Source organism: Saccopteryx bilineata, chromosome 2 (genome assembly GCF_036850765.1).
Source record: "Saccopteryx bilineata isolate mSacBil1 chromosome 2, mSacBil1_pri_phased_curated, whole genome shotgun sequence".
Lineage (NCBI taxonomy): Eukaryota > Metazoa > Chordata > Mammalia > Chiroptera > Emballonuridae > Saccopteryx > Saccopteryx bilineata.
The window spans coordinates 8,331,684-8,357,657 of record NC_089491.1 but is presented as its reverse complement, the minus strand read 5'-3'; the positions used below and the strand labels follow the sequence as shown (position 1 = coordinate 8,357,657).

Below are 25,974 nucleotides of genomic sequence, written 5' to 3'. Positions count from 1 at the left end.
GTGCCCACAGTCACCAGCATCTCCGCCCTTGCAGGAACAGAAGATGCTGGAGAAACTTGAGTTTGAACGGCGCCTGGAACTCGGGCAGCGAGAGCATGCCCAGCTCCTTCAGCAGAACAACAGTCACAAGGACGGGATCCTCCAGACGGTCAGGGAGGTTCGTGAGGGGCCGAGTGGGATCGGGCCTGCCTGCGCCGCCCAGCCAGGCCTCCTGACTGCAGCCAGGGTCCCTCTGATGTGGGAAGGCAGAGGGAGTAAGGTCTCACTCCCATATAGCAGGGCCTGGGGCCTTTACATCACCTAGCCCGGCCTCCTCGTGTGCAGTGGACACCTGGAGACCTAGCCGGGGAGGACCTGGTTCAGGTCACATAGGAAGGGCCTGTGGGATGGGGACGGAAAACCTACTCTAACCCCAGTCCAGAGCCCCTCGCTGCCCTCCAGCGTCTGGAGGGGTCCCAGCAGCTCAGGACCTCCGCCCGCCCTGCCGCAGGAGCAGTCCCGGCTGGAGCAGGGCCTCAGTGAGCACCGGCGCTGCGTTGATGCAGAGCGTCAGCGGCTGCAGGCACAGCTGAGGCAGACGGAGCAGAACATCTCCACCCGGATCCAGAAGCTTCTGCAGGACAATCAGAGGTCAGGCTCCTGGCCCCTGGCCCCCAGCCCCAGAGCCCTTCTCCCACATGATACCCATGAAGGGGACCAGGATGGGGGCCCACTTCCTCTTCACAGGCTCTACTGCCTGAGGTTTCCATCACTAGGACCCCACGTCCATGCTGCCATCTGCACCAGCTTATGAAGACATAAGACTGACCTGGGCATGACCAGCTCTGTCCCCCGTGGGGGGCGGCCACTGATTGGGCCTGTGCCTCCCAGTTTCTCAGCTGTAAAATGACTGGATTTAACAAGACAGTTGAGATCACATCTGCTCCAGTATTTTGGGTTCCAAGTAACCTCTTGCGCAGAGATAACCGTTCACCCTAGGAGATTTGCTTTAATGAATCCTGTGCAAGTGGGAGCTGCGGGGCAGGTCTTGACAGTGCTCGGGAGAGGAGCTGGATAGAGGAAGCCCAGTGCTCGGGAGAGGGGCTGGATAGAGGAAGCCCAGTGCTCGGGAGAGGGGCTGGATAGAGGAAGCCCAGTGCTCGGGAGAGGGGCTGGATAGAGGAAGCCCAGTGCTCGGGAGAGGGGCTGGATAGAGGAAGCCCAGTGCTCGGGAGAGGGGCTGGATAGAGGAAGCCCAGTGCTCGGGAGAGGGGCTGGATAGAGGAAGGCTCTGTTAGGGTCCCTCGTGGGCAGAGTCCAGAAACATCTTCTGTCGCTTCCCGGCTCCCCTCGGCTTTTTGGCGTGCAGCTGCACAAGCCCTCACCACCGAGGGTGGCAGGGTGCTGCCATCTGCCAGTGCTTCCTGCGGCTATGCCCTGTGCGTGTGTTCTCACTGGCTCTTTACCAGTTCTCCAGGCAGTCTTAGTGTGTGCACATGTGTGTGTGTGCATGTGTGTGTTCTAATATGGTCCCCATGGCACAGATGAGGAATCGAGGCTTGGAGTTGTTGAGTAGCTGGCCTAAGGCCACAGAACCCTCCCTCAGTGGTGGGTGAAGAATCCCCCGCCCTGTCCCTGAGTCCCCTCTGCACAGCCAGCGTGGTGAGGGGGTGGTCCTGCTGGAAACAGGCCTGCTGGTGCAGGTAACAGCAGCAGGGACTTTTCATGGGTTTCTCCACAGGCAAAAGAGAAGTGCCGAGATTTTGAAGTCACTGGAAAATGAAAGGTAGGCAGTCCGCGCTAGCACTTTCTCAGCGCGGCCTTCCCTCTGGGGACGTGGGGTGGGGAAGGGTGGCTTTGGGGTTGGAAGGTCTCATGATGCTGAAGGATTATGCCAGAAAGTTTTCTGAAACTACAAGGAGATTCAGCTCACTAGGGAATATTGAATTAAAAAGAATCACTATCTGCAGGTTTGTTAAAACACGTTCCTGACAAAACTTTAGATGTGGATAAGAATGTATAGATAAGGTGGGGAAGGCAGAAGAAGTTCCGGAGGGGGGGTGATGGAAGGAGACTTGACTTGGGGTGGTAAACACATAATACAATATACCCACAATAGAGAACTATATACTTCCAACTACCGTATTTCCCCATGTATAAGACGCACCTTAATTTTGGGCCCAAAATTTGAAAAAAAATTAATTACCCAATGAACTCAAGTTTTGGGGGTGTTTTTTTGTGATGCATTCTATACATTTCAATTATATCAAATTGATTGCAGCTTTATTCAAATATTCTGTATGTTTCAGATATTCTTTAATATGTTTCTTCTATTATTATTATTTTTTCTAGTCAGAGAGAGGGATAGGGGCCCTGGCCAGTTGGCTCAGTGGTAGAGCGTCAGCCTGGCGTACAGAAGTCCCGGGTTCGATTCCCAGCCAGGGCACATAGGAGAAGCGCCCATCTGCTTCTCCACCCCTCCCCCTCTCCTTCCTCTCTGTCTCTCTCTTTCCCTCCCGCAGCCGAGGCTCCATTGGAGCAAAAGATGGCCCGGGCGCTGGGGATGGCTCCTTGGCCTCTGCCCCAGGTGCTAAAGTGGCTCTGGTCACGACAGAGCATCGCCCCGGATGGGCAGAGTATCACCCCCTGGTGGGCGTGCCGGGTGGATCCCGGTCGGGTGCATGCGGGAGTCTGTCTGACTGCCTCCCCGTTTCCAGCTTCAGAAAAATACAAAAGAGAGAGAGAGAGGGATAGGGACAGACAGACAGGAACAGAGAGAGTTGAGAATCATCCATCATCAGTTTTCCATTGCGACACCTTAGTTGTTCATTGATTGCTTTCTCATATGTGCTTAACTGCGGGCCTTCAGTAGACCTAGTAACCCCTTGCTCAAGCCAGCGACCTTGGGTCCAAGCTGGTGTGCTTTTTGCTCAAACCAGATGAGCCCACGCTCAAGCTGGTGACTTCAGGGTCTCAAACCTGGGTCCTCCACATCCCAGTCCGACACTCTATCCACTGCGCCACCGCCTGGTCAGGTGAACTTCAAGTTTTATTCATCATAAAATTCATACAACTCCTCACCACTGTCAAAACTCCCATCCAGGCCCTGGCTGGTTGGCTCAGCGGTAGAGCTTCGGCCTAGCGTGCGGAGGACCCGGGTTCGATTCCCGGCCAGGGCACACAGGAGAAGCGCCCATTTGCTTCTCCACCCCTCCGCCGCGCTTTCCTCTCTGTCTCTCTCTTCCCCTCCCGCAGCCAAGGCTCCATTGGAGCAAAGATGGCCCGGGCGCTGGGGATGGCTCTGTGGCCTCTGCCTCAGGCGCTAGAGTGGCTCTGGTCGCAACATGGCGACGCCCAGGATGGGCAGAGCATCGCCCCCTGGTAGGCAGAGCGTCGCCCCTGGTGGGCGTGCCGGGTGGATCCCGGTCGGGCGCATGCGGGAGTCTGTCTGACTGTCTCTCCCTGTTTCCAGCTTCAGAAAAATGAAAAAACAAAAACAAACAAACAAAAAAAACTCCCATCCATTAGCTTGTCCTCATTTATGTCTGATGACGAATCACTGTCTTCATATATTGCCTTGTCCTCAGTTCCATCTATGGCATTTGAAATGCCACAACCACTGTGTAAGACACACCTAGTTTTTAGACCCCGCATTTTTTTATTTTTTTTTTTTTATTTTTTATTTTTTATTTATTTTTTATTTTTTATTTTTATTTTTTTGCATTTTTCTGAAGCTGGAAACAGGGAGAGACAGTCAGACAGACTCCCGCATGCGCCCGACCGGGATCCACCCGGCACGCCCACCAGGGGGCGACGCTCTGCCCACCAGGGGGCGATGCTCTGCCCATCCTGGGCGTCGCCATGTTGCGACCCTCCTGGGTGTCGCCATGTTGCGACCAGAGCCACTCTAGCACCTGGGGCAGAGGCCACAGAGCCATCCCCAGCGCCCGGGCCATCTTTGCTCCAATGGAGCCTTGGCTGCGGGAGGGGAAGAGAGAGACAGAGAGGAAGGCGCGGCGGAGGGGTGGAGAAGCAAATGGGCGCTTCTCCTATGTGCCCTGGCCGGGAATCGAACCCGGGTCCTCCGCACGCTAGGCCGACGCTCTACCGCTGAGCCAACCGGCCAGGACCCCCGCATTTTTTTTAAATGTGCATCTTATACATGGGGAAATATGGTATATTCCTCATATAAAATTATTACCAAAATAAAAAAATCTACATTTCTAGGGGAAGAAAGAATTTGGTTAAATGAATTATGTACAAAAAAATAATCTGTAGCCATTTAGTATCTTGTAGAAGAATACTCCTTATTTAAAAAAAACAAACTCATGTAGTGGTTGTTGGGGGAGGGGGGGAGAGGGTGTGGAGGGTCTAAATGGTGATGGACAATAACTGGACCTGGGGCTGTGAACATACAGCACGGTGTACTGAGGTGTGTTATGGGGCTATGCCCCAAAACCTGTATGACTATATTAATCACTCACCCCAATACATTCCATTTTAAGAAAAGAATATTCCTTATTAAAGGGAACACAATGTATTGCTAAGCGAAGGAGTGGGGTTTACAGTCTGTCCTTTCTGGGAGACACTCTGTATGTTTCCCTGCTCAGAAAGCAAAAAGGCCCACATCAGTGGTTTACACCAAGTGTTTTCAAGAGTTGGGAATTAGAGGCGGTGATCTGTGTTTTCCTAGGTGTTTTCAGTATTTCCTAGGTTGACCGCATTGAGGCGCACCGCTGTAGCAATGAGGAAAGGGATAGCTGGGAGGGACAGCACCCTCCCCTTCCCAGGTGTGAATGGGATCCCTCCGGGTTCTCTGAGATCCCGAAATAGGAGCGTGGACTTTGCTGCTGTCCTTATGCCCAGCCTCCTAGGCCCCTGGCCGCCTGGGAGGACCTCCTGTAGGGTGCTCCCACCAGGTGGCAGGGCAGCCCCGTCACCTCACCCACTTAAGTTGGGGTGCTTACCATAGCTGGGGTGGTCAAGGCCAAGCTGAGTCGTGGTGGTGGCATCGTTAATTCAGTACACAGTGACTGTTGCCCTCTCTGCTGGGCCTGAGGTCCAGCGCCACACCAGCACAGCCTGACCTTGAGCAGTCGGCGGCCCTGAGCAGGAGGCAGAGGCGCTCAGATGGCACACGCTTCTTCCAGCCAAGTTGGACCCTGCAGAAGCATTAAAGGATCATCCCTCTGAGCCACTGTAACCAGTTTAGTGGGGGGGGGGGGAGCCGGGGGCGGTGCTCACACAATGTAATTACCTCACTGTTTTCACTTATTTTTTATTTTACTTTTTGAATCATAGTGTGCGTTCAATACTTTTTTACTTTCATAGAGTATAGCATGGGTGTATATTTCCATGCCAAAAACCTTTTTACTTGTAACAGCTATAGGGTATGCCACTGTATGACTATATTGTCATTTCTTTAATTAGCCCTCTATTTATGAACATTCGTTTCCAGTTATTTTGGGGGTTTTTTGTTGTTTTTTACAGAGACAGAGAGAGAGAGTCAGAGAGAGGGATAGATAGGGACAGACAGACAGGAACGTAGAGAGATGAGAAGCATCAATCATCAGTTTTTCATTGCTACACCTTAGTTGTTCATTGATTGCTTTCTCATGTGTGCCTTGACTGCAAGCCCTCAGCAGACCAAGTAACCCCTTGCTTGAGCCAGTGACCTTGGGTCCAAGCTGGTGAGTTTTGCTCAAACCAGATGAGCCAGCGCCCAAGCTGGCGACCTCGGGGTCTCGAACCTGGTTCCTCTGCATCCCAGTCCGATGCTCTATCCACTGCACCACCGCCTGGTCAGGGTCATTTCCAGTTTTCAATAATCACAGATACTCTTACAGTGAATATCTTCTAAATATACCTGTATGCATTATGTGGATATTTTTGAAGGAAATGTTCAAAGAACAAGTGACAAGTATTGCCAAACTGCCGTCGCAACACCGTTTGGCCAGTTTACGCTCTTCTCCCAGTGCGCAGAAGTGCTCGTTTCACCACCTTCATGGTCATCACCGATGGTGATCAGTTTTCTTCATCTCAACTGATCTGCTCGGTGAAAAGATTTTACTTTCCTTATGTTTATTGGTCACTTATATTTGAGCCTCAGTGAGATGGCTGTTTGTGTCCTTTGCTCATTTTTCTAATGGAATATTTGTCTTTTTATGCAAGAAACTCTTAACTACAAGGCTGAAGGTAAACAGGGCCCCAGTGATGGTGCATGATATAGTAGGAGCACATCTAGATTGGCACAGCAAGGAGGACTTCCTGAGGGAGGCGGTACATGTTACGTCTTGGAAATGTTACATTTGCTGGATAAATGGATGGATTGTTTTTCTAGAATAAGAATGGAACAGTTGATGGCCATAACCCAGGAGGAGACAGAGAACCTGCGAAGACGTGAGATTGCCTGTGAGTCCCTGGGGAGGGAGGGAGAGGGCCCTGGGAGCAGAGCTTGGCTGCCTAGGTGTCGGGGGCAGCTATCCCCGTCTCTGTTGGTCACCTATACAGGATGCTGAGTGTTAACCCTCTGAGAGGGGAAGTATTCATAAAAAGTAAGTAGTAGTATGTTGAGTGTGATGATATTTTAATTTTTTTATCGTGGTAAAATATATATAACATAAAATTTATCATTTTAATCACTTTTAATTATATAGTTCTATGGCAATAAGTGCATTATTGTCCAGCTGTTACCACTACCATCTCTAGAATTCTTTTCATCTTGCAAAACTGAAACTCTGTAGCCATTAATAACAACTCATCATCCTCCCCTCCCCCAGCCCTGGCAACCACCCTGCTACTGTCTGTCCCTACGAATTGATTACTCTAGGGACCCGTGTCAGTGGAATCCTAGGCTGTTTGTCTTTTTGTTGATTGGCTTCTTTCACTTAATGTGTGCTCAGGGTTTGTTCACGTTGTAGCTTATCTCCGAATTTCCTTCCTTTTTCAGGCTGAGTAATATTCCGTTTTGTGGATAGACCGCATTTTGTTCATCTATTCATCTATCAAAGGGCACTTGGGTTGTTTCCACCTGTTGGCTATTGTGAATAATGCTCCTACAAACATAGATGTGCACATACCTATTCAATTCTCTGTTTTCGGTTTTTTAATTTTTTTTTTTAAATCCACAAACATACATTAACATGTGACTGGAAGACTATATATCAAAAGGTAATAATATATCTGGGTGACAGATTATAGGAGATTTTGTGTGTGCTACTCAGTGATTTACAGTTAGTCCATCTTTCAAGCTTAAGTTACATTTATAGTTAAAAAAAGAAAAAGATTTCTTTGGTGACCCTCAGGTAGGGGAGTGGGTGCGCCGCACACGGCTGCCCCTCAGCCCCGACCCCGTGTCTCCCCAGCTGCCATGCAGCAGATGCTGACGGAGAGCTGCAAGAGCCACTTCATCCAGATGGCCTACGAGTCTCAGAGGCAGAGCCTGGTCCAGCAGGCCTGTTCCAGGTAAGGCAGGGAGGGCTTTCTGAGCACGCACGGTTGTTGGGGCAGCCGGCTCTGAGCCCAGGAAATCCCCTCCCCCGGCCACCCCCGCCTCTGCCGGCCGTGCTGTCAGAAGCAAATGGTGACTGGTCTTCGTGACTTTTCTAGCTGGTCCTCATGATTCCGTGATGGGCCACGATAAAGTGACAATACTTCATTTTATTGTGCTTCACAGATATTGTGTTTTTTTACAAGTTGAAGGTTTGTGACAACCATGTCTCGAGCAAGTCTGTTGGCACTATTTTTCCTACAGGCTCAGATGGTTAGCATTTTTTAGCAATAAAGAATTTTTAGCCTGACCAGGCGGTGGCACAATGGATAGAGTGTTGGAAACCCCGAGGTCCCTGGCTTGAGCACATGGTCGCTGGCTTGAGCATGGGATTATAGACATGACCCCATGGTTGCTGGCTTGAAGCCCAAGGTCACTGGCTTGTCAAGGGGATCGCTCACTCTGTTGCAGCCCTCCTCCCTGGTCAAGGCACGTATGAGAAAGCAATCCATGAACAACTAAGGAGACTAAGGAGGCGCAATGAAGAATTGATGCTTCTCATCTCTCTCCCTTCCTGTCTGTCTGTCCCTGTCTGTTCCTCTCTCTGTCTCTCTGTCTCTGTCACAAAAAAAAATTATTTTTAATTGAAGAATGTCTATTTTTTTTTGTTTGTTTGTTTTTGTATTTTTCTGAAGCTGGAAACGGGGAGAGACAGACAGACTCCCGCATGCGCCCGACCGGGATCCACCCGGCACGCCCACCAGGGGCGATGCTCTGCCCACCAGGGGGCGATGCTCTGCCCCCCCCCCCCGGGGCGCCGCCCCACCGCTACCAGAGCCACTCCAGCGCCTGGGGCAGAGGCCAAGGAGCCATCCCCAGGGCCCGGGCCATCTTTGCTCCAATGGAGCCTCGGCTGTGGGAGGGGAAGAGAGAGACAGAGAGGAAGGGGGGGTGGAGAAGCAAATGGGCGCCTCCCCCATGCGCCCCGGCTGGGAAACGAACCCAGGTCCCCCGCACGCCAGGCCGACGCTCCACCACTGAGCCAACCGGCCAGGGCCAAGAATGTCTTGTTTTTTGAGACAAAATGCTATTGCATACTTAATAGTTTGCAGAATAGGGTAAACATAACTCTTACATGCACTGGGAAATCCAACAATTCTTGTGACTCCCTTTATTGCAATATTTCCTCTATCACGGCAGTCTGGAACTGAGCCCACCACCACCCCAAGGTGTGCGTGTGGTCACTACCACTTCCCATGCACTTCTGTGCATTGGGCCTCGGCCAAGCCATGTGTGTTAGCTGTTGGGTCTCTGAGGGACTCTATTGTTACTAGCCCCACTTACAGTCACAACTCGGGCTCAGAGATGCTGTGTGCACACCCAAGGAAGCACAACTAGCAAGTGACAGAGCCAGGATTCGAACCAGGCAGTGTGCTCTTGATAGTGGTGCACTCTTCATCGCCAAGGGTCCACACAGGTCGGGGCAGGTACGCTGGAGGGGACAGCGATAGTGTTGCCGTCGATGCTGCTGGCCACTCGGGGTCTGACTCCCCGAGTTCACTGCAGCACTGTGGGCTTGACTGTTGAGGGAGCCACCAGTGTTCGGCAGAGCAGGTGAGAAAAGCCCAGTCAATGCTCAGGAGCCCCAGATGGGGACAGGCCTGTCACCCTGGCTGGGTGGCCCAGCTGTCTGTCAGCCTCCCCTATGTCCTCAGGTTTGGGGCTTTCTCCAAGCTTTCCTTCATGTATGACATTGTGCTTAGGATCATGGGCGCTTCTCTTAGTAACTATGAAGTCTTGGGCTAGTCACGTTCCCTTTCTGAGCCTCAATTTTCACGTCAGAAAAATGGGGATAAATCACATACCTACCCCTAGAGTTGCTGTAGCACCAGTGAGTATTAATGAGTAGGATATCTAACGTATAGGGTCCAATAAATGACAGCTATGATTATGAAACAAACACCCTGAAAACCGAGATTGTACCCAAGTATGGACGTACATGAGGTCGCAGGGTTTGGATTTTTGTGCCGAAATCACTAGACCTGCTCTAGGGGTAGAGTGCAGAGCGCTGTGCCAGTACGAGACACTGGGGTGGGTGGGTGGGGGTGCAGGTGTCAGTGCCCAGGAAGGATGCTCTTGAGGCCTGAGTGGCTCAGTCCAGTGGGAAGGTGGTTGAGAGGACCCAGAGATCACGTCTCCCAGTTCCTGAGACTCAGACTGTCACCTTCCGCCCAGGGCCCCGGGTTCCGGACAAGCTCTGCATCGGCACCCAGCCTGGAGCACGGCCCCCAGCAGGCTCCCATGAGTACTGTTGAATGAATACGTGGTTTATCTCTATCCCTCCAAGGTGCCTGGCACGTAGTAGGTGCTCAGAAAGTGTGGAGAGAGTAAATGAGTTTGCTGTCTTTCTGGCAGCATGGCTGAGATGGACGAGCGCTTCCAGCAGATTCTGTCCTGGCAGCAGATGGATCAGAGCAAAGCCATCAGCCACATCCTGCAGGAGGTGAGCCCCCTGCCCAGGGCATATGGCGGGGTCCATGATGGCCTTTCTGGGGTGGCGCGTCAGAACTCTACAGGGAGCCCTGAACTAGAGAGCGTGGGAGCCCAACATGCTTAGTGCGCTTAGTACCAACCGTCAGGAAGAGAGGGGCGGGGAGAGGCCTCTGGGTGGTGCTATTTCTCCCGTGGGGCCGTGTGGGGGCTCCTTCATAAGGACTGAGCTGGCAGGGAGTGGGGTGATCACACCGTGGAGGAGAAGCCCACGAGAGAGCACCTCAGGACCTGCTTCTGCAGCCACGCCCGCAGGCCTCCTGCTCTCCTGGTCTCAGCCGCCCTCAGGGAAGCAAGGCCGTGGGCCCTGCTCAGCGCCCTGGTCTCTGTTGCAGAGCGCCATGCAGAAGGCTGCGTTTGAGGCTCTGCAGGTGAAGAAAGACCTGATGCATCGGCAGATCAGGAACCAGGTGAGTGGGGTCGTGGCCCCATCCTGACCTGTCTGGTCAGTTTCAGAGCCGTGCACAGGTGGCTAGACCTGCCGTAGGTAAAGTTGAATCCTAGCTCCTTCCCGTGGCAGCTCAGCGGGAGACCTCCCTTCCTCCCAAAATCTCGGTCAGGGGCTGTTGGAAGGTGCCCGGCAAATGTGACCTGTCCTCACCATGTCCCACGCTGCCCAGGGCCGAGGGGAAAGGCAGCGTACAGCCTTGACCTCTGCGCCGACCACTCCCAGGTGGCCGGCTCACACCCCACTCAGCTCTGAACTGGGACAGATTGGATTTCCCACCTGCAGGAGCAGGGAGGCCCTGATGCCAGCTGAGGGTGACCTGGGCCGGGAGGGGCTTTCATTTGGGCCCCGCTGTTGACCTTCAGGCCGGCCCCACGCTGTGGCCTGTAGGCCGCCCGTGACGTGGGGCCATCTGCTCACTGGGCTGTCCTGAGGGTGCGGTGTGCTGGGCGGGTGGAGATGACCTGAGCTTTCAGGCTGCGGGACGCTCATCGCATCATATTCAGCACACTTTGAATTTCGCATTTTGCATGTTTTTATTTTCTTTTTATTTTTTTTCTCTTTTAGCCAAAACCAACTTATCTTTTTATTTCCTTCTTTAATTTCAATCCCACATAGCTGGACATGAAGCTCGTTCCTCTGACCAGGGGGTGATGGGGACATAAGAACTTAGGGACAAGGGTCATAGAGTCATAGGCCCAGGGTAGAGACTGGCTGTGGTGTCTGACCCCCTGGGCTAAAAGTCCCTGGTCACACCCTCAGGGTGTGCGGTTACCCTTAGACATTCTCACTGTGGGTGGTTTTGAACTACCAGGCCAGCTGTTCCCCTTTAGACCCCAAGCAAGCCACATCCCAGGGAAAAGACTCATTCACTTACCCGCTCTGTGTCACTGGGCAAGTTCCTTAACTTCTCTGAGCCTCACTTTCCTTATCTGTAAAATGTAAGCAATAATACCTCCTAATAGCCAGAGGAGAATTGGTGAACCAATACAGCTAAAGTGCTGAGCACAGGTCTAGCACAAAGAATCCTTAGTGAATATCAGCCACCACTGCTATTATTATTCTTCAGTCACTTCCACTACAGCTGTTCAGAGGAAGTGAGAGCACTGGGCCAGTAAGAAGCCGGGGAGAATTCCGTGTCTGCCCTTTCCTCTGGCTGTTCCGGAAGGAAAGCACCTTTGTTCTACAAACTTCTATTCAGCATTTACTCTGACACTGGGCCTGCGCTTAGATCTTGGTCAACTATCTTGATCAGGACAAGCATGTCCACACAGCGCCCCACCCCAAGCACTCAGGGCCCCTTCACTCCAGAGACCCCACCCCCAGAAAAGATTCTTAGACCCCACTTGGCCATCAGAGAGCAGTGGCACAGAATTGAGCTATGGTTAACATGAACTAAAAAAAACCAAAACCCCTGTCTCATCTTCTGTTTAGATTAAGTTAATAGAAACTGAGTTATTGCAGCTGACACAGCTGGAGTTAAAGAGGAAATCCCTGGACACAGAGGCACTACAGGTATGTAGGGCTCCCTGGGCCGCCCTGCCCTCCCCGGCCCCCTGGTGAGACCCCGCCCGGCACCCCACCGCCTCTCAGCAGCTGCTGTCCTCCGGCAGAGCAGGCCTCCTCTCTGGCTGTGACGTTGGAGGGCGCCCCAATCCCAGCAGGCTGTTAGGAGCGCAGGCCAGCTTTAGGGGTCGGGTCAGCCCGTCGCTAGGCAGGAGGGTCAGAGGAAGGAGGGTTTCATTGCCAAGGCTCACCCAGGTGACATCTCCATCTCCGCGTTTTCTTTGTTTTGGAGCGGGGTGGCCGCTGAGCTCCCTGTCTCTTCAAGCCATGCTTCTGGGGTGCTGGTGGGCTCCTGGGCCGACCTTCTCTGGGGAAGGAGCTGTCTGGTGTCCCAAGAATGTCAAGTCTGCGAGCTGGGTTCTGCCTCAGCAGTCTAGCTGTGTGACCTGGTGGGAAGGGAAAACGTGGCCGCCCTTCCCTCCCCGGTACCTCGGTCTCTCCAGCTGTCCACGGGGGGCTGGGCAGCGGTGTGTGAGGTCACAGGCCCTATACCAGGCTTGGAGCAGAGTCTTCTGTTCTCAGTGGAAAAGTCTCAAGTTGTCACATGGGCTCCTCAGGGCTGTGAAAGGACACTGGGGTCTGCAGCCCTGGTCTGAGGTCAGCCACGGTGTGCTGTGTGACCTGGGGCAGGACACTTCCCCTCCCTGGGCCTCCATTTCCCCTCCATGAAGCGGAAGGACCCCTCCAGGCCCAGCCTGTGTCAGGGCTGTGAGAGGGGGCGAGCTGGCCCACAGAAAGCCCAGTGTGAGCCTGGGAGCGGTCCTCAGAGAGAAGGGGTCGGGCTCTCAGGGCTGCTGTCCGAGGCACTTGTGCACCCCGTTTTCGGGGCCTCCAGGGGTTTCCAAGGTGAGAGGTGGGTGGAACACAGACACAAGTAAGTGAGGGCTGTGCTCCAGTTTGCGTGTGCACCATCTTTGTAGAGCCTTGCAGACCGGGGTGGGGTGACACACCAGACCCCCCTGCATGTGCTTCCCCCACGTGCTCTGCAGTCAGTGAGAGGAAGTCAGATACCCAGGCTTGGCATTTCCTTTGTTTGCTGTTTCTTACCACTCCACTGACATCAGGTCTCGTCCTGGCCGTCGTCCCCTGGGGAGGGGAGGTGCAGGCTTAGGAGCAGGTGGGGAGGGGCAGCCTGGGCAGAGGGGCCCTGAGACTGTGGGCAGCACCCTGAACTGATTCACGCCCGTAGTGGGCCCCCAGGTGGCTGCTGAGAACTGAGCGAGGGGGATGCTGCCACGACACCCCTGGGACGCCTGGCGCCTGCGGTGCTGAGCTTCCAGCCGCCCTGGATGTGGTTTTATGTTGCAGGAGATGATCTCAGAGCAGCGCTGGGCCCTCAGCTCCCTGCTCCAGCAGCTGCTCAAAGAGAAGACGCAGCGAGAGGAGGAGCTCCGGGAAATCCTGGTGCGTTGGCTTCTGGGGCCGCGCCCCGCGCTGTGCAGGGGCTGCTTTCCCTCGGCACACGCCGTTCTTAGAAACACTTCTGTTACTCGGATCGTAGTTTGTCAGAGAAAAGACTGAAAGCACAGAGGGAAAGACTCACACTTGTGAGAGTTGTCTGTCGCTAATGTTTTCGTGTATATTTGTCAAACATTGTGGTACATATTTATAGCTACATGCATGCATGTGCCTTTAAACATAAAACAGTGCAAAAAACAAACAAACAAACAAACAAAAACAGTGCATACCCCGGGTGACCAGCCCATGTTCCTCTATTCTTTTCATGTCACTAGAAAGAATATTTCTCTGTGTTCTTTTCATGGCTACATTTGGATAGGTGATCACTGAGCCCGTGGCTGAGCATTTAGACTACTTCCTTCTTTACTTTTATAAGCAGTGCTCGCTGGCCGTCTTTGTAGCTAAGTATTTGAGAACAGCTGAGCATTTCCCCAGGACACATGCCCAGAAGAGGACTTGCTGTGTCTAGGGCAGGCCTTTTAGTGAACCTTTAACAGGAGTTGCCTCATTGCCTCCTGTTCCCAAGTGAGTTTGACCCTGGCACATCCTTGGGGTGGCAGAGCCCCGTTTAGGTGGGAGGTTGGGTCATGTCCTCCAGACTCCATGTTCATCTGAGTGGTGAGGGCGGAGGCCAGCCCACCAGCTAGAGCTGGGAGGACCAAGCCTCTCCCCTGCTCCGACCTCCTCTGAGCTCCACCCGGGCAGGCCTTGTGCAGGGTTCGGAGAGGACTGAGGCCAGCTTCCTCCCAAGCCCCGCATGAGACCAGATGCTGTGTTTGTGCTAATCAGAAGCTGCCCTTCCCTCATGACGCCTTACTGCCGTCTACAAACTGTAGTCACATGGGCATTGTGCAGGAGCCACCACACAATGTGACCCTGTGTTCCAGCCCTCAAGGGGCCTCGAGGGACTCACTGTCCAGGAGAGGAAGCACCACCTCAGCAAAACGTGAACGTCAGGGTTATAGTTCCAGAAGAGAAGTCTGTCTATAGCCCAAGGCGGGCCAAGGCCAGAAGATGGGAGCCAGCTTGGCAAGGTCAGGAGTGACCACCAAAGGGCAGTTAGGCTCCCAAGACAACTGAGGAAGTGCTGGTGTTGAACTCCTGCTTCCCACGTCACATCTGGCCCCCACAGTGCACCTGCCATCCTGGTGGGCCTGCCCACCCAGCTGTTCAGAGCACAGGCTCTGGAGCAAGACAGACCTGCGTCTGAGCCCTGGCCCTGACGCTGGGCAGCTCTTAGACCATGGGCAGGCTGTTGATCACTCTGAGCCTCAGTTTCTTCAAGTGTGACGCAGACCCAACTTCACAGTTGTGAGAATTGGGTAAGATGGCACCTGGGTGCACAGCAGTCTGGCACAGAGCGCTCCAGAGGCGTGAGTGGCTACTGTCCATACCATTTGTTCGCTGCTCTGTCCCCAGCTCCTAGGACAGTGCCTGGCCCAGGACAATAATAAATATTCAAAGGAATATTTGTTGAATGACAGAATGAAGGAATCCATTTCAATAGCGTGTTTCTAGTGCTCCAGCTCTGTCAGAACGGTGAAGGCCACCCCAGAAGCTGGAGATGTCCTCAGAATCCTGCATCTTTCCTGGCCTGGCACCAGGAGACCAGCCTGAGCTTTGTGGGAGAAGGCGGTGGCTGCTTAGGGCTTTGCTGTTCCCACAGCAGATGAGAAAGTGTCCGTCCCTCCCAGAGGAGCAGTGCACAAAGCAAGGTACCAGGTGTCAGCAGCCCAGGGCCAGGCCTCCCGGCCGGGCGTGTGAGATCTGTAGACCGTTCTCAGCAGTAAACCAGGGAGAGTGATGCTTCCTGCCTTTCCCGTTTCTGTGATTTAAATGACACGGTGGCAGCAGCTAGGAAGATTGTAAAATACCAGATGCCGTCCATTGATTTGTAACTTAACAGTATCTGCTTCCTTTTTGGCAGACGGAGCTAGAAGCCAAAAGTGAAACGAAGCAGGAAAATTACTGGCTGATTCAGTACCAACGGCTTTTAAACCAGAAACCCTTGTCCTTGAAGCTGCAGGTAAGGACTGGGGGCGCCCGGCAGGAGGGCACCATATTTCCGGTGGCTAGTAAGTATACCAGGTCCTGTGCTAGACCCCAGGGGGACAGAAATGCGAGAGAGGGAGGGCTCATTCTGGTGAGCGCAGCCACCGGTCACCGCCGTGTGCAGCAGAGACCCCGGGCACAGTGGGCAGGCCTGCGGGGCATGCCAGCGCGGCGGGTGACAGTGCTGTGTCCAAACACCTGCTGTGGACAAGACAGATGTGGTCCTCTGTCTCTGTCACCCTCCCTCTCCCACACACACTTTTTTTTCAAATAAAAATGGAGTATTTCTATTTATACTATTTTGGCAACCTTTTTCTCTTCACCTTAGTGAGGGGCAGTTGTCCAGGCCTATACATAGAGATGTCCTCACTGTTTCCAGACTCCAGTACGCACAGACTCCAGCATACGGATGAACCCTCATCTATAGTGTGTCCGTAAAGTCATGGTTCACTTCTTTGACTGGTCACAGGAAAGCAACAAAAGACGATAGAAATATGAAATCTGCACCAAATAAAAGGAAAACTCTCCCAGTTTCATACCTATTCAGTGCAGTTCGATGTGGGCTCACACACAGATTTTTTAGGGCTCCTTAGGTAGCTATCCCATATAGCCTCTACAGACTTGTCACTGACTGATGGCCTACCAGAACGGGGTTTCTCCACCAAACTGCCGGTTTCCTTCAACTGCTTATCCCACCGAGTAATGTTATTCCTACGTGGTGGTGCTTTGTTATAAACGCGCCGATATTCACGTTGCACTTTGGTCATGGATTTGAATTTAGTGAGCCACAGACCACACTGAACTTTCCTCTGTACCGTCCACATCTCGACTGGCATGGCCGTGGGCTGCTCCGCTGTATACATGGTGTTACGTCATCATCTGCACATGCGCACATGCTGCCACATCATCCTACAGAAACTGGGAGGGTTTTCCTTTTATTTGGTGCAGATTTCACATTTCTATCGTCTTTTGTTGCTTTCCTGTAACCTGTCAAAAGTGCACCATGACTTTACGGACACACTGTATTTAAACGGTCCCCTCCTGGTGGGTACTTAAGTTGCTTACCGTTTCCAGGTTACAAGTGGAGTGGCAGTGAACTTCCTGGACCTCTGTCTGTGTGCTCTCACACATGCATTTTTGTAGGAAAAATTCCAAGGATGCATTTTACATCTTCTATACACTCAGATCCTTTGTTTGCTGTGGTAAATAAGGGCTTCTTGTTTCTCTTTCCACTCGTGGCGCCCTCGACTTCTCTTGGGCAGGAAGAAGGCATGGAGCGCCCGCTGGCGGCCCTGCTGGTGGAGCTGTCAGCCGAGCACTACCTGCCCATCTTTGCCCACCACCGCATCTCGCTGGCCATGCTGAGCCGGATGAGCCCCCGGGACCTGGCCAAGGTGGGCTCAACGGCCTCTCGGGGGGAGGGGAAGGAGGCAGGCTGGGCCACGGGCCCAACCTGGCCAGGGGTCAGCCCGTTCTTCCTGCAGTTCCTGGTCAGGTCTGCTACTAGCAAATGTCCCAGGGCCCCCCCCTTCCAGATGGCTGGAACACCTACTCCATCTGCCCCCAACCAGCAGGGCCTGCCCTGCATGCCTTATAGCTAAGAAGACTCAGGGGTGTAGGTCCTGCTGACCCCAGACCACCCCACCTGCTCAGATTGGATGATCTTTACCTCAAAGGGTCAACGCAGGGCCTCGGAGGCCATCCGGTCCAGCCCCGACCCCACCCCTCAATTGCAGAGATCTTATAGCGGCAGCCCCGCCTAAGCCTGGCTACATTCGGGTACATTGCGCTAATTCGTCTGCTCTTCAGAGGTGACAGATAATGGCGACAGCGCGGTCTTTGCAGCGCTTGCTCGAGTCGGGCGCCGTCCTGACTGCTCTCGCTCACTCACTCGTGCCTCCTCCCACAACCGGGCAGGCAGGTGTCATTGTCGTCATTTTTCGGACGAGGAAACTGAGACACACACTAGGGTGGTAATTTGCCTGAGGTCACACAGCAGAGCCAGGACTTGAGCCAGATGGTCTGGTGCCAGAATCCTTGCTACTGACCACTGTACTATACTGCCTGTCCCTAAGGGTTGTTTTTTTTTTGTCCCTAGACGGAAGGGCTGTCCCTGGACATAAGGGCTACGTGGCAGCCATGTTGCCCGAGCTCAAGTGCTTGTGCCCTGGAGGCTGAGGTTGACTCTGGTGCTGCTGCTTCTCAGTAGCTTGGTCTAATCCTCGTGAACTGTGACAAAGGCCCGGCATGAGGGTGACGTGAGGTCATGCAGGGAAGCACCTGTAAGCTGTGGTCGTTACCACTGTTGGCTTCCTTTTGGGCCCCGTTTCTGCCTCTCCTCACTGATGGGTGAGCCCGGGCGCCCTGGGCCCCGGTAGGCCTCCATACTTCCAGCCCAAGGTGCCAGCAGCCGAGTGAGGCAGTTCCTGTGGCTGAGTGCTGTATAGCTGGCTCCTGCCCGGGCTACGCCAATGTCTGCTCTTCTTGGACGGCTGCAGGTGGGCGTCTCGGAGGCTGGCCTGCAGCACGAGATCCTGAGGAGAGTCCACCAGCTGCTGGACGCGGCCAGGACCCAGCCAGGTACCAACACCTTGCTGCTTACATTTCAGGTCAAGCCCCAAGGGCTAGTTCTAGCCCCTACCAGGACTTAAGGCTCCCTCCTAAAGGGACAGGATTTACAAATGAGAAAAACAGGCCACAGTCGTTGGGGCCCTTCTGGCCCCCGTCCCATGACCTTCCCTGAACCCACCCTACAGACACTAGAAACCACACACCCTGGGTCCTTGGAGCCGAGGGAGAAATCAGCTGTTCCCGACACCATGCCTGGGGCAGCCTGTGGTTTGTCCGGAAGGATGCTTATGATGGGTGGCGAAGGGGTGGGTGCAGGTCGTGAAGGCCCTCAGCCCCGGCAGAGGCCAGGGGAAGGGCGGTGCTGCAGCTGACGTACCGGCAGGCTTGGGGAACCGATCTCCAGCATGACCCAGGTGCCAGGCCTTGGCCGGCCACTTCACTTGGACCGTGTGTCCCCTTTGTCTCAACCCCAGCAGCTGGGCCCCGTTGTTATCCTCATCTGAGGGATGAGGAAACTGAGGCAGGGAGAGGTGAGCTCCTCTCCCGTATCACCACACAGCTGGCACATGGCTGAACTGCTGGCTTTGCTGCCCCCTCGGGAAAAGACCGAGGGGCCATGACACGGGAAAGGACACCTGGGGCCTAGAACAGGATGAAGGACAGGGCCAGGGGGCAGCCTCGGGGGTCGGGGGAGGAGGGCTGCCTGGGTCCGAGGCGGAAGCTGGAGGTGCCGGACCAGACTGCAGGGCTGAGGCAGGAGCTCGGGCTGCCCCCTGGGAGGCGGCCCTAGGTCCCAGGTGTCAGGGCTGACGGCAGCTCCATGCCGTCTGCAGACTCCAGCTTTCCAGCCAGTTTTACTCCAGGGACTGACTCAGCCTAAGGAAAGTCCTTTCCTATCCCGTAACATGCAAAATAGACACCTTCCAGATGTCCCCTAGCACTGGCCCATCTTGCTGTCAAAGTGGAGGTCAGGAAGCATTTGGCATCAGGGCTTGGGTTACTCCAACCCTAGCAGATGAGCCTCCCTCGGGAAGGAGTCACTCCGACCTTTTCCACCATGGAGAAATGGCTGCCTCTCGCGCTCCCCCACCAACCCGGGGCTAGCAGGCATGCTCCCTGCTCAGGGCTGAGCCCCCTCTCCAGCTGTCCCTGCTGCCCGTGCCTCGGCTGCTCAGGGCTTCTTCCTGGCTGTGCCCACGCCGCAGGGAAGGGGGCAGTGGCAGGATTGTTCCTTCTTAGCTCCAGAAAGGACAGGAGATCCTCAGGCATTTTCCTACCAATTCTCATTGCTCCCAGGACTCAATATGTGTTATATTAAATATGGAAGGGCCTCTTTACCATGATGGTTTGGGGCACCCTGATACCCTGAGAGTGTCTAGTTTGTAATAACCTTTTCAAAATCTTTAAGGGTTTATCCCAATTATAGAGAAATACTGTTCTTAATTCAAACCGTAGAAAAAATGAAACATGAACTGTGATGAAGATGGAGTCAGGGCTGGAGAAAGACTCAGGGATGTCCATGGTGCACAGTGCGTGCTAATGGAAGAGACTGCGTTTTGTACGGGCCCATTCTGATGTCCTGCTCCAGGGCAGAGCCGTGGGCACGCTGGGGGCTCTGCCAGGGAGTGGGGGGAGCAGCCATGGGACTTCTCACTCCTCTCCCTGCTTCTTGAGTCCAGATGGACAGCAGCCAGCCTGTCTCCTGCCACTGGGTGGAGAAGCTGAGAGGCAGGCCCAGTCCACCCAGAGCCCCTAACTGGGGCTCCTGTGCCACAGCCCCACCACCAGGTGGCACTATGGCCTTGGGCAAGCGCTTCCTCTCTGAACACCAGTTTCTCATCTCTGAATGGGACCGAGCCCTCCTGCAGAGTGGCCTGTACGAGTCAGGGCAGGGGAGGTGTGAGAGGCCTCACTTAACCAGTGCTGCGACCCTCCCCGCCAGCCTCCCAGCACCCCTATTATACAGATGGGGAGTGACACTCAGCGAAGGGAAATAAGAGGGTGTATGGTAAGGCAGTCCTTCCCCTGGTTCTGAGATCAGAGTGCCCCCCACCTTCCAGCTCACAGCCCACTTGGGCAAGGCAGAGCCAGGGGCATCCCCTAGGGGCTGGGGTCATTGGGAGTGACCCTGGCTCAGCCTCTGTCTCTGGTCCCCACAGAGCTGCTGAAACCACCCCAGGGCCAGGTCCTCGGGGCCCTGGAGCCCACGGCCCCTGAGGAGTTCCCGGAGTCGGTGAGGCCATCGGCCCCGCCCACGGAGATGGAGGTGCAGACCTCGGAGTGCGTCGTGTGCCTGGAGCGGGAGGTAAGTCAGGGCAGGAGCTGGCGCCCACGCCCCCTGCTGCCCGGCCTGCAGCTGTCCAAACTGCTCAGGCAGCGGTCTTCCGAACAGTTTTCTAGCTGTAGAAGTAGACTGTGTTCATTAGAAATTGTGGAAAATACAGGGAATAAAAATGATTCATGATCCCATGACCCAAATATGAGCAATGCTAACATCATTTTCTGGACCTTTTTTTTTCTTCAAAAGAGGTTTTTTTCCCAACTTACTAAATACATTAAGGAAATTTTCCCAAGTCATTGAATATCAACAACACAGTTTTCTCTGAAGAGGCTGTTTTAAACTGTCCTTTAAAAAAACTAGAACCAAATTCACCCTTGCTGTAAAAATTAAACAACATAACATATAAAATTAAAATCCACCCCTCCCTCCACTGTGTGATCCTACTTAGAAAAGGTGGCCATGTTAGAACATTTGGTCACTCTGTGGTCTTTACCAAACCCAGGGTAGGCTGTGATGCGGACAGACTCGTCGGTTATAAATTTAACCAAATTCCTGCTTTTGGGCCCCATAGGTTGGCCTCCAACTTCTTGCTATCACAGGGAGGGCTGCCCTGAACAGCCTCAAAGCTGGTTGGGAGCACCCTCGGTTAGCACCCGGCAGTCAGCTCTGAAAGGAGGAACTGCTGCGGCGAAGCGTGGACATGGCCTCTGAGCCATCACGTTGGACTCGGTCAGACTGAGGAGGGGCTGGGCAGGTGCGCAAAAAACACAAAAATTGGACACAACCTGGCCCCCCTGCACAGAGAGCACCACAGCGGTCAGCCCGAGAGGGTGTGGGGAGTATGCAGGACAGGTGACAGGCGGAGACAGTGGCGCAGCGGGTAGAGCGTCAGGCAGCTTGAGTGTGGGATTGCTGGCCTGCGCGTGGGATCATAGACATGGCCCCAAGGTCGCTGGCTTGAGCAAGGGGTCACTTACTCTGCTGTAGCCCCCTGATCAAGGCACATATGAAAAAGCAATCAATGAACAACTAAGGTGCCACAACGAAGAATTGATGCTTCTCTTCTCTCTCCCTTCCTGTCTGTCTGTCCCTATCTGTCCCTCTCTCCGACTCTGTTTCTGTCAAAAAAAAAAAAAAAAAAGGCAAGTGGGAAAACAGAGAAAATAATCCAGTTTTATTTGAGAAAGAAAGGGGTGGGGCTTAAGGGTATTGATAGGTTTTTAACTAAATATGGAGAAACCGTGCCGGACTGGGTTCTCCTGCTGCGTGTGGCGTTTCTCTGGGATAGCTGAGTGATGTTAGGCAACCACAGTGTTAGGGCAGGGCCCAGACGCTCCTGCTCTCTCTCCTCAGGCCCAAATGATCTTCCTCAACTGCGGCCACGTCTGCTGCTGCCCGCAGTGCTGCCAGCCACTGCGCACGTGCCCACTGTGCCGCCAAGAGATCGCCCAGCGCCTCCGGATCTACCACAGCAGCTGACCCAGCCCTGCCAGCCCCACCTCTGCCACCCGCAGGTCCAGGGCTTCAGCCCCCTGCCCTGCCCAGACTAGTAAGGCCCTCTCTGTCCTGGGTCCTGCCCCACAGCCCAGGAGGCCGCCCCACGCTCGATCTCCCACGCACGTGTGGGCTGGGCCAGGGCAGAAAGTGAGTGTTCCTGGCGGCGACCCGAGTACTGTGGAAGGAGAGGATCCCTCGGGGCGCTAGCAAGGGTCTGGGACATGGAGAGGCAGCTGTGCCACCATCTGAGCGCAGGACCGAGTGTCCTGGGCAGTGTGGCTCTGCCACTTCCCAGCTGACTGGCAGGTCCCTGTTCCTCAGTGGCCTCGGTGTCCTTACCAGGGAAACGGAGATGGTGCTGTCCCATTTGGCAGGGTGGTGGGAGTGCCAGGGGGCGCTGGCCGGGGGAGGGGAGGCCACAGATGGAGCTGGTGTACGGTGTGGCCACAGGCCACCATGGGCTGCCCGATTGATCAGCTGGAATGTGTTCAGTACAGGCCTTGTGCCACAAGCGACGTGGGCCCCTCCTAGCCTCCTTTGCTCTGCCCCCCAGCGCTCTGGGTCCCCCTGCTTTCCTGATCTGCACCACCTACCCCAGCAGCTCAAGGACGGGCAGCGAGCTTTGCAGACCCAAAGCAGGAACGTCAATAAAGCCACCTCCAGCCTGCTCTTTTGGAGTCATCACTGGGTCCTGATGGAGCCTGGGGTGGGGCCAGGAGACGGCTGCACCTCAGTCAGGAGAGGGAGGAGGCAGACATCCCGAGTGTGAAGTTGTGTTAACCTCCCCTTGTTACGGGGGCGGGGGAGGGGGGGGAGGCTGAGAGACGGGCACGGAGAGCTGGGGCAGGTGGTGCGACACTGGGCCCGGGCTGTGCGTCCCATTGTGAGGGAGCCCAGGCTGAGGGGGCCGAATGCCCAGGACCTTGAACTAGAACACGGTAGTGCTGGGCTTGAACCCACGCATTGCACAATTCTAGGACTGTGCACCTTGGTCTTGCTGTAGACTTGCACTTATTCTGTCTTTTCTGGCCGATGGTTCTGAGCCAAGGGCAGCTTTCTCTCCTTGGTCAGGCTGGTACAAAGGAAGCCAGCATCTCTCATGGTGACTGACTGCCGCCCCACCCAGCAGGAACATGCTTTTACCCATGCATGCAGCAGCCCACACCCACCAGGTGAGGGGTGCTTGTGCCCCATAACCTCAGCAAAGGCTCCCCACCTTCCTGGGCCTCGTTTTACACGTTGGTGACGTGGCAATTGCTGCACGTAAGGCGCCCGGCCCATAGCAAGGGCCAGCTGTGTGATCAGGAGTCTTGAAAATGTTGGCATTGCTGTTTGGATCCAGCACGAGCCCGGGGCCCACCCCACTCCGGGTGCCCCACGGCCTGGAGGCTCTCTGGGCCTGTCACCGAGGTGCTGAAGAGCACCCTGCACAGACCTAGCTGAGAACGCTGCCCGAGCTGCTGGCGGCCAGTCACCTGTATACCCGATGTCTTCTCTGCGCCGGTCTCCTCCGCTGTGTGCGGGGCGATGTAAGAACCTGACCTCGAGGTACCCGGTCAAGCAAGCCCAGAAAGCCACGGTGCGTGGACAGGCCTCCTGGACGCAGTCTCAAGCCCAGCCCCCCCCCCCCCCCCGCTGCCACCACACACAGGCCGTGGGCTTTAAATAAAGCATTTATTGATTAGTAGAAGCTTAAACAGTTTGCATAATATTTTCAATACAATATCTGGGAAGGACGATTAGAAAACCCCAAATGAAGGCACTAGAGGAGAGAGAGCATCCTAAGACGGACTGTGTTGGTAGAAGAGGTTAGTGAGGCATCTGAGATTAGGGCTTGGGGAGACTGGGGGACCCTGAGCACCACCCGCTGCCACACGTCCCGGGGGTCCAAGGCCCGGCCCCCAGGAAGCAGATCAAGGGGATGGAGGATGCAGAGCTGGGCGGAGGCCCCACCCTGAAGACCCCGAAGGAGTCTGCTTCTGCCCGGTCGGCCCCCCCTCAAAGCAGCAGGGGAGGGGCTGGGGCCGCCAGCTGGGGTCACCTCCGCAGAGCCCTCACCCCCTGGAACAAGAAACTGAAGGACGGTTGGACCCCAAGAGACTCACATTTGAAAAAAAGGGCCTGGAATTTTTAGGGTGAAGTGACTTGGTGACTAAGGCAGCAGGGGCCAAGCCACAGCCTGGCCCCAGATTCTCAGAGCGGCCACCAGCGGTGCCTTGGGGAGCCTGGCCCCTCAGAAGCCCTCCCAGCTCACTCGGTAGACAGCACGTACCTTGGAGGTGGCCCTCGGAAGACAGAATCCACACCTGCTAAACCCTCCTCTAAGCCAAGTGCCATCCTCCCGTCAGCCCCACCCAGCACGTGGGCACAGAAAGGGCAGGACAGAGGGACTCCTGAAGACCGACCCCAGCACGCCAGCGGAAGGAGACCACAGGGGCCGGAAGTGGGGGGAGACAAAGGCCTGAAGGCCTGCAGCAAGCTCCCTCTACCCCTGGCCACCTGCTTGCCCCTTGCTGCCCCCTTCCTGCCCTCGGACACTTCCTCAGCCCAGACCAGCACATTCAGGGCCTTTCTCACTGCATCCCAGGCCTGTGGCCCACCCCCTTCCCGAGGAACCCCTCTCCCCAGCACTCCCCAGCACCCCCCAGCCTGGCTCTAGCCCGAAGACCCCCGCCTTGCACCTCCCCTCACCCAGGGTGGGGAAAGCAAGGCCACTGTCCACTCTGAAACTGAGCAGAGGGGAGTGGAGCCCAGAGATGGGCCTCAGTGCTCCACATTCCTGGTTCCAATGAGCCCTTGGTAGAAGGGGAGGGAATTCACGGGCTCCGAGTCACAGCAAATGACGCCTTCCTTTGCCTCCCTTCGCAAGGATGGCAAGACCCATGAGGAAAACAGGCCACAGAGGAAAGGTAGGAAGGGAGGACCCAGAGAACTGGACCACTGGGTGCTCCCCGCTCCCCTCAGCTATGCTCAGCCTCCAGCACAAGCAGGAAAGCCAAGGTCACCCCATAGAAGAGAAAACGGAGCAACAAAGTATGACCGAACCCAATAAAGTGACTTCAGGTGGGCCCGTCCCTGCCCACCCCCACCGGGAGACACGATCCACGCTCCTGCCCAGATCCAAGCTTGCCAGTGCCTCGGAGGGAGAGGCCCATGTGCCTTGTCCAACAGAGGCTCGGGGGCGACCAGCCTAGAATTCAGTCTGCACCCCTGCGCTGTCCTCGGTCGTGGTGTGGATGGGGGGGCGGCCCCCAGGGCTGGACACCTGTTCTCCGGTCTCCTGGTCATTGGGCTTGGGAGGCTCAAGGTCCTTTCCAGGTAGGGGGAATTGACGGAGGGGTGAGGCCGGTGGTGAGGAGGCCTCAGGGATGGCCACGGACTGGGGGCTCTCCTGCACGGGGGCCCCGTTGAGCAGGCCAGCCAGCGGGGGGCTCTCGGCCCGCAGATCCTGGGCCAGCAGGCCACGGAGCTCAGTGACACTGTCAAGGGACGCAGGTGATAGGGGCTCAGTGCCAGCCTCGAAGGGCAGCCCTGCCTCCTCGTCCTGGACCACAGACACCACCTGCTTAGCACGCCGTCGCTTTTCCGAGATGGTGGCTGCTTCTGGGACGCTGGGGCTGGGGCTGCCGCTGTCCCCACTGCCGCCACCACCGCCACTGTACTGCTCGCCCCAGTCGATGGGCGTGCCCTCGGCCAACAGGTGCAGGTTGGGGTCGCTGTTGTGCATGACCATGCTGTCCCGGTACAGGTTGTGCTTCCTCTGCACGGCGGCCTCCTTCACAGCTACGGGGCCGACAAGGTGGCGTCAGGACATTTGCAACGGGCACCACACCACCCCCCACGGGCCTCCTCACAGCCTGGGTGGTGTTGCAATGGGACATGACTTATGCCAGGCCTCCCTACCAGGAAGGAGGAGCCGTGACCTTAACCCAAAGCCCAAGCTGTATCACCCTATCACTCATCCGACACTCCTCTGAAATGCCAAGGACCCACAGAGAAACTGAGGCACAGAGACTTAACACTGCCCTCCTGTGGGCCGACCCAGCCCCTAGGCCTAAATCTCACAATTTTCATTGCAGCTTT

General features: G+C 55.2%; 2 protein-coding genes across 4 annotated transcripts in view; one reads left to right on the top strand and one right to left on the bottom strand.

Annotated features, from left to right (window-relative positions):
- Positions 1-22,559, top strand: part of LRSAM1 (leucine rich repeat and sterile alpha motif containing 1) — a 42,840-nt gene extending 20,281 nt beyond the window's left edge. Inside the window, exons 13-26 of the mRNA XM_066256157.1 lie at positions 35-157; positions 491-630; positions 1,721-1,765; positions 6,320-6,390; positions 7,344-7,443; positions 9,884-9,971; positions 10,354-10,428; positions 11,901-11,981; positions 13,341-13,436; positions 15,418-15,516; positions 16,805-16,936; positions 18,041-18,122; positions 20,273-20,418; positions 21,748-22,559. Of these exons, the coding sequence (XP_066112254.1) occupies positions 35-157; positions 491-630; positions 1,721-1,765; positions 6,320-6,390; positions 7,344-7,443; positions 9,884-9,971; positions 10,354-10,428; positions 11,901-11,981; positions 13,341-13,436; positions 15,418-15,516; positions 16,805-16,936; positions 18,041-18,122; positions 20,273-20,418; positions 21,748-21,873 (1,404 nt within the window). The 3' untranslated portion in view covers positions 21,874-22,559. The remainder of the gene's footprint in view (positions 1-34; positions 158-490; positions 631-1,720; positions 1,766-6,319; positions 6,391-7,343; positions 7,444-9,883; positions 9,972-10,353; positions 10,429-11,900; positions 11,982-13,340; positions 13,437-15,417; positions 15,517-16,804; positions 16,937-18,040; positions 18,123-20,272; positions 20,419-21,747) is intronic.
- A 986-nt stretch (positions 22,560-23,545) lies between these two features.
- The window catches only part of NIBAN2 (niban apoptosis regulator 2), a 51,325-nt gene continuing 48,896 nt past the window's right edge, over positions 23,546-25,974 (bottom strand). For 2 of the 3 annotated variants that reach the window (XM_066256154.1, XM_066256155.1), the window contains exon 14: positions 23,546-25,674. In XM_066256154.1, the coding sequence (XP_066112251.1) occupies positions 25,082-25,674 (593 nt within the window). In that variant the 3' untranslated portion in view covers positions 23,546-25,081. The remainder of the gene's footprint in view (positions 25,675-25,974) is intronic. The other variant, XM_066256156.1, reaches the window with a different exon arrangement.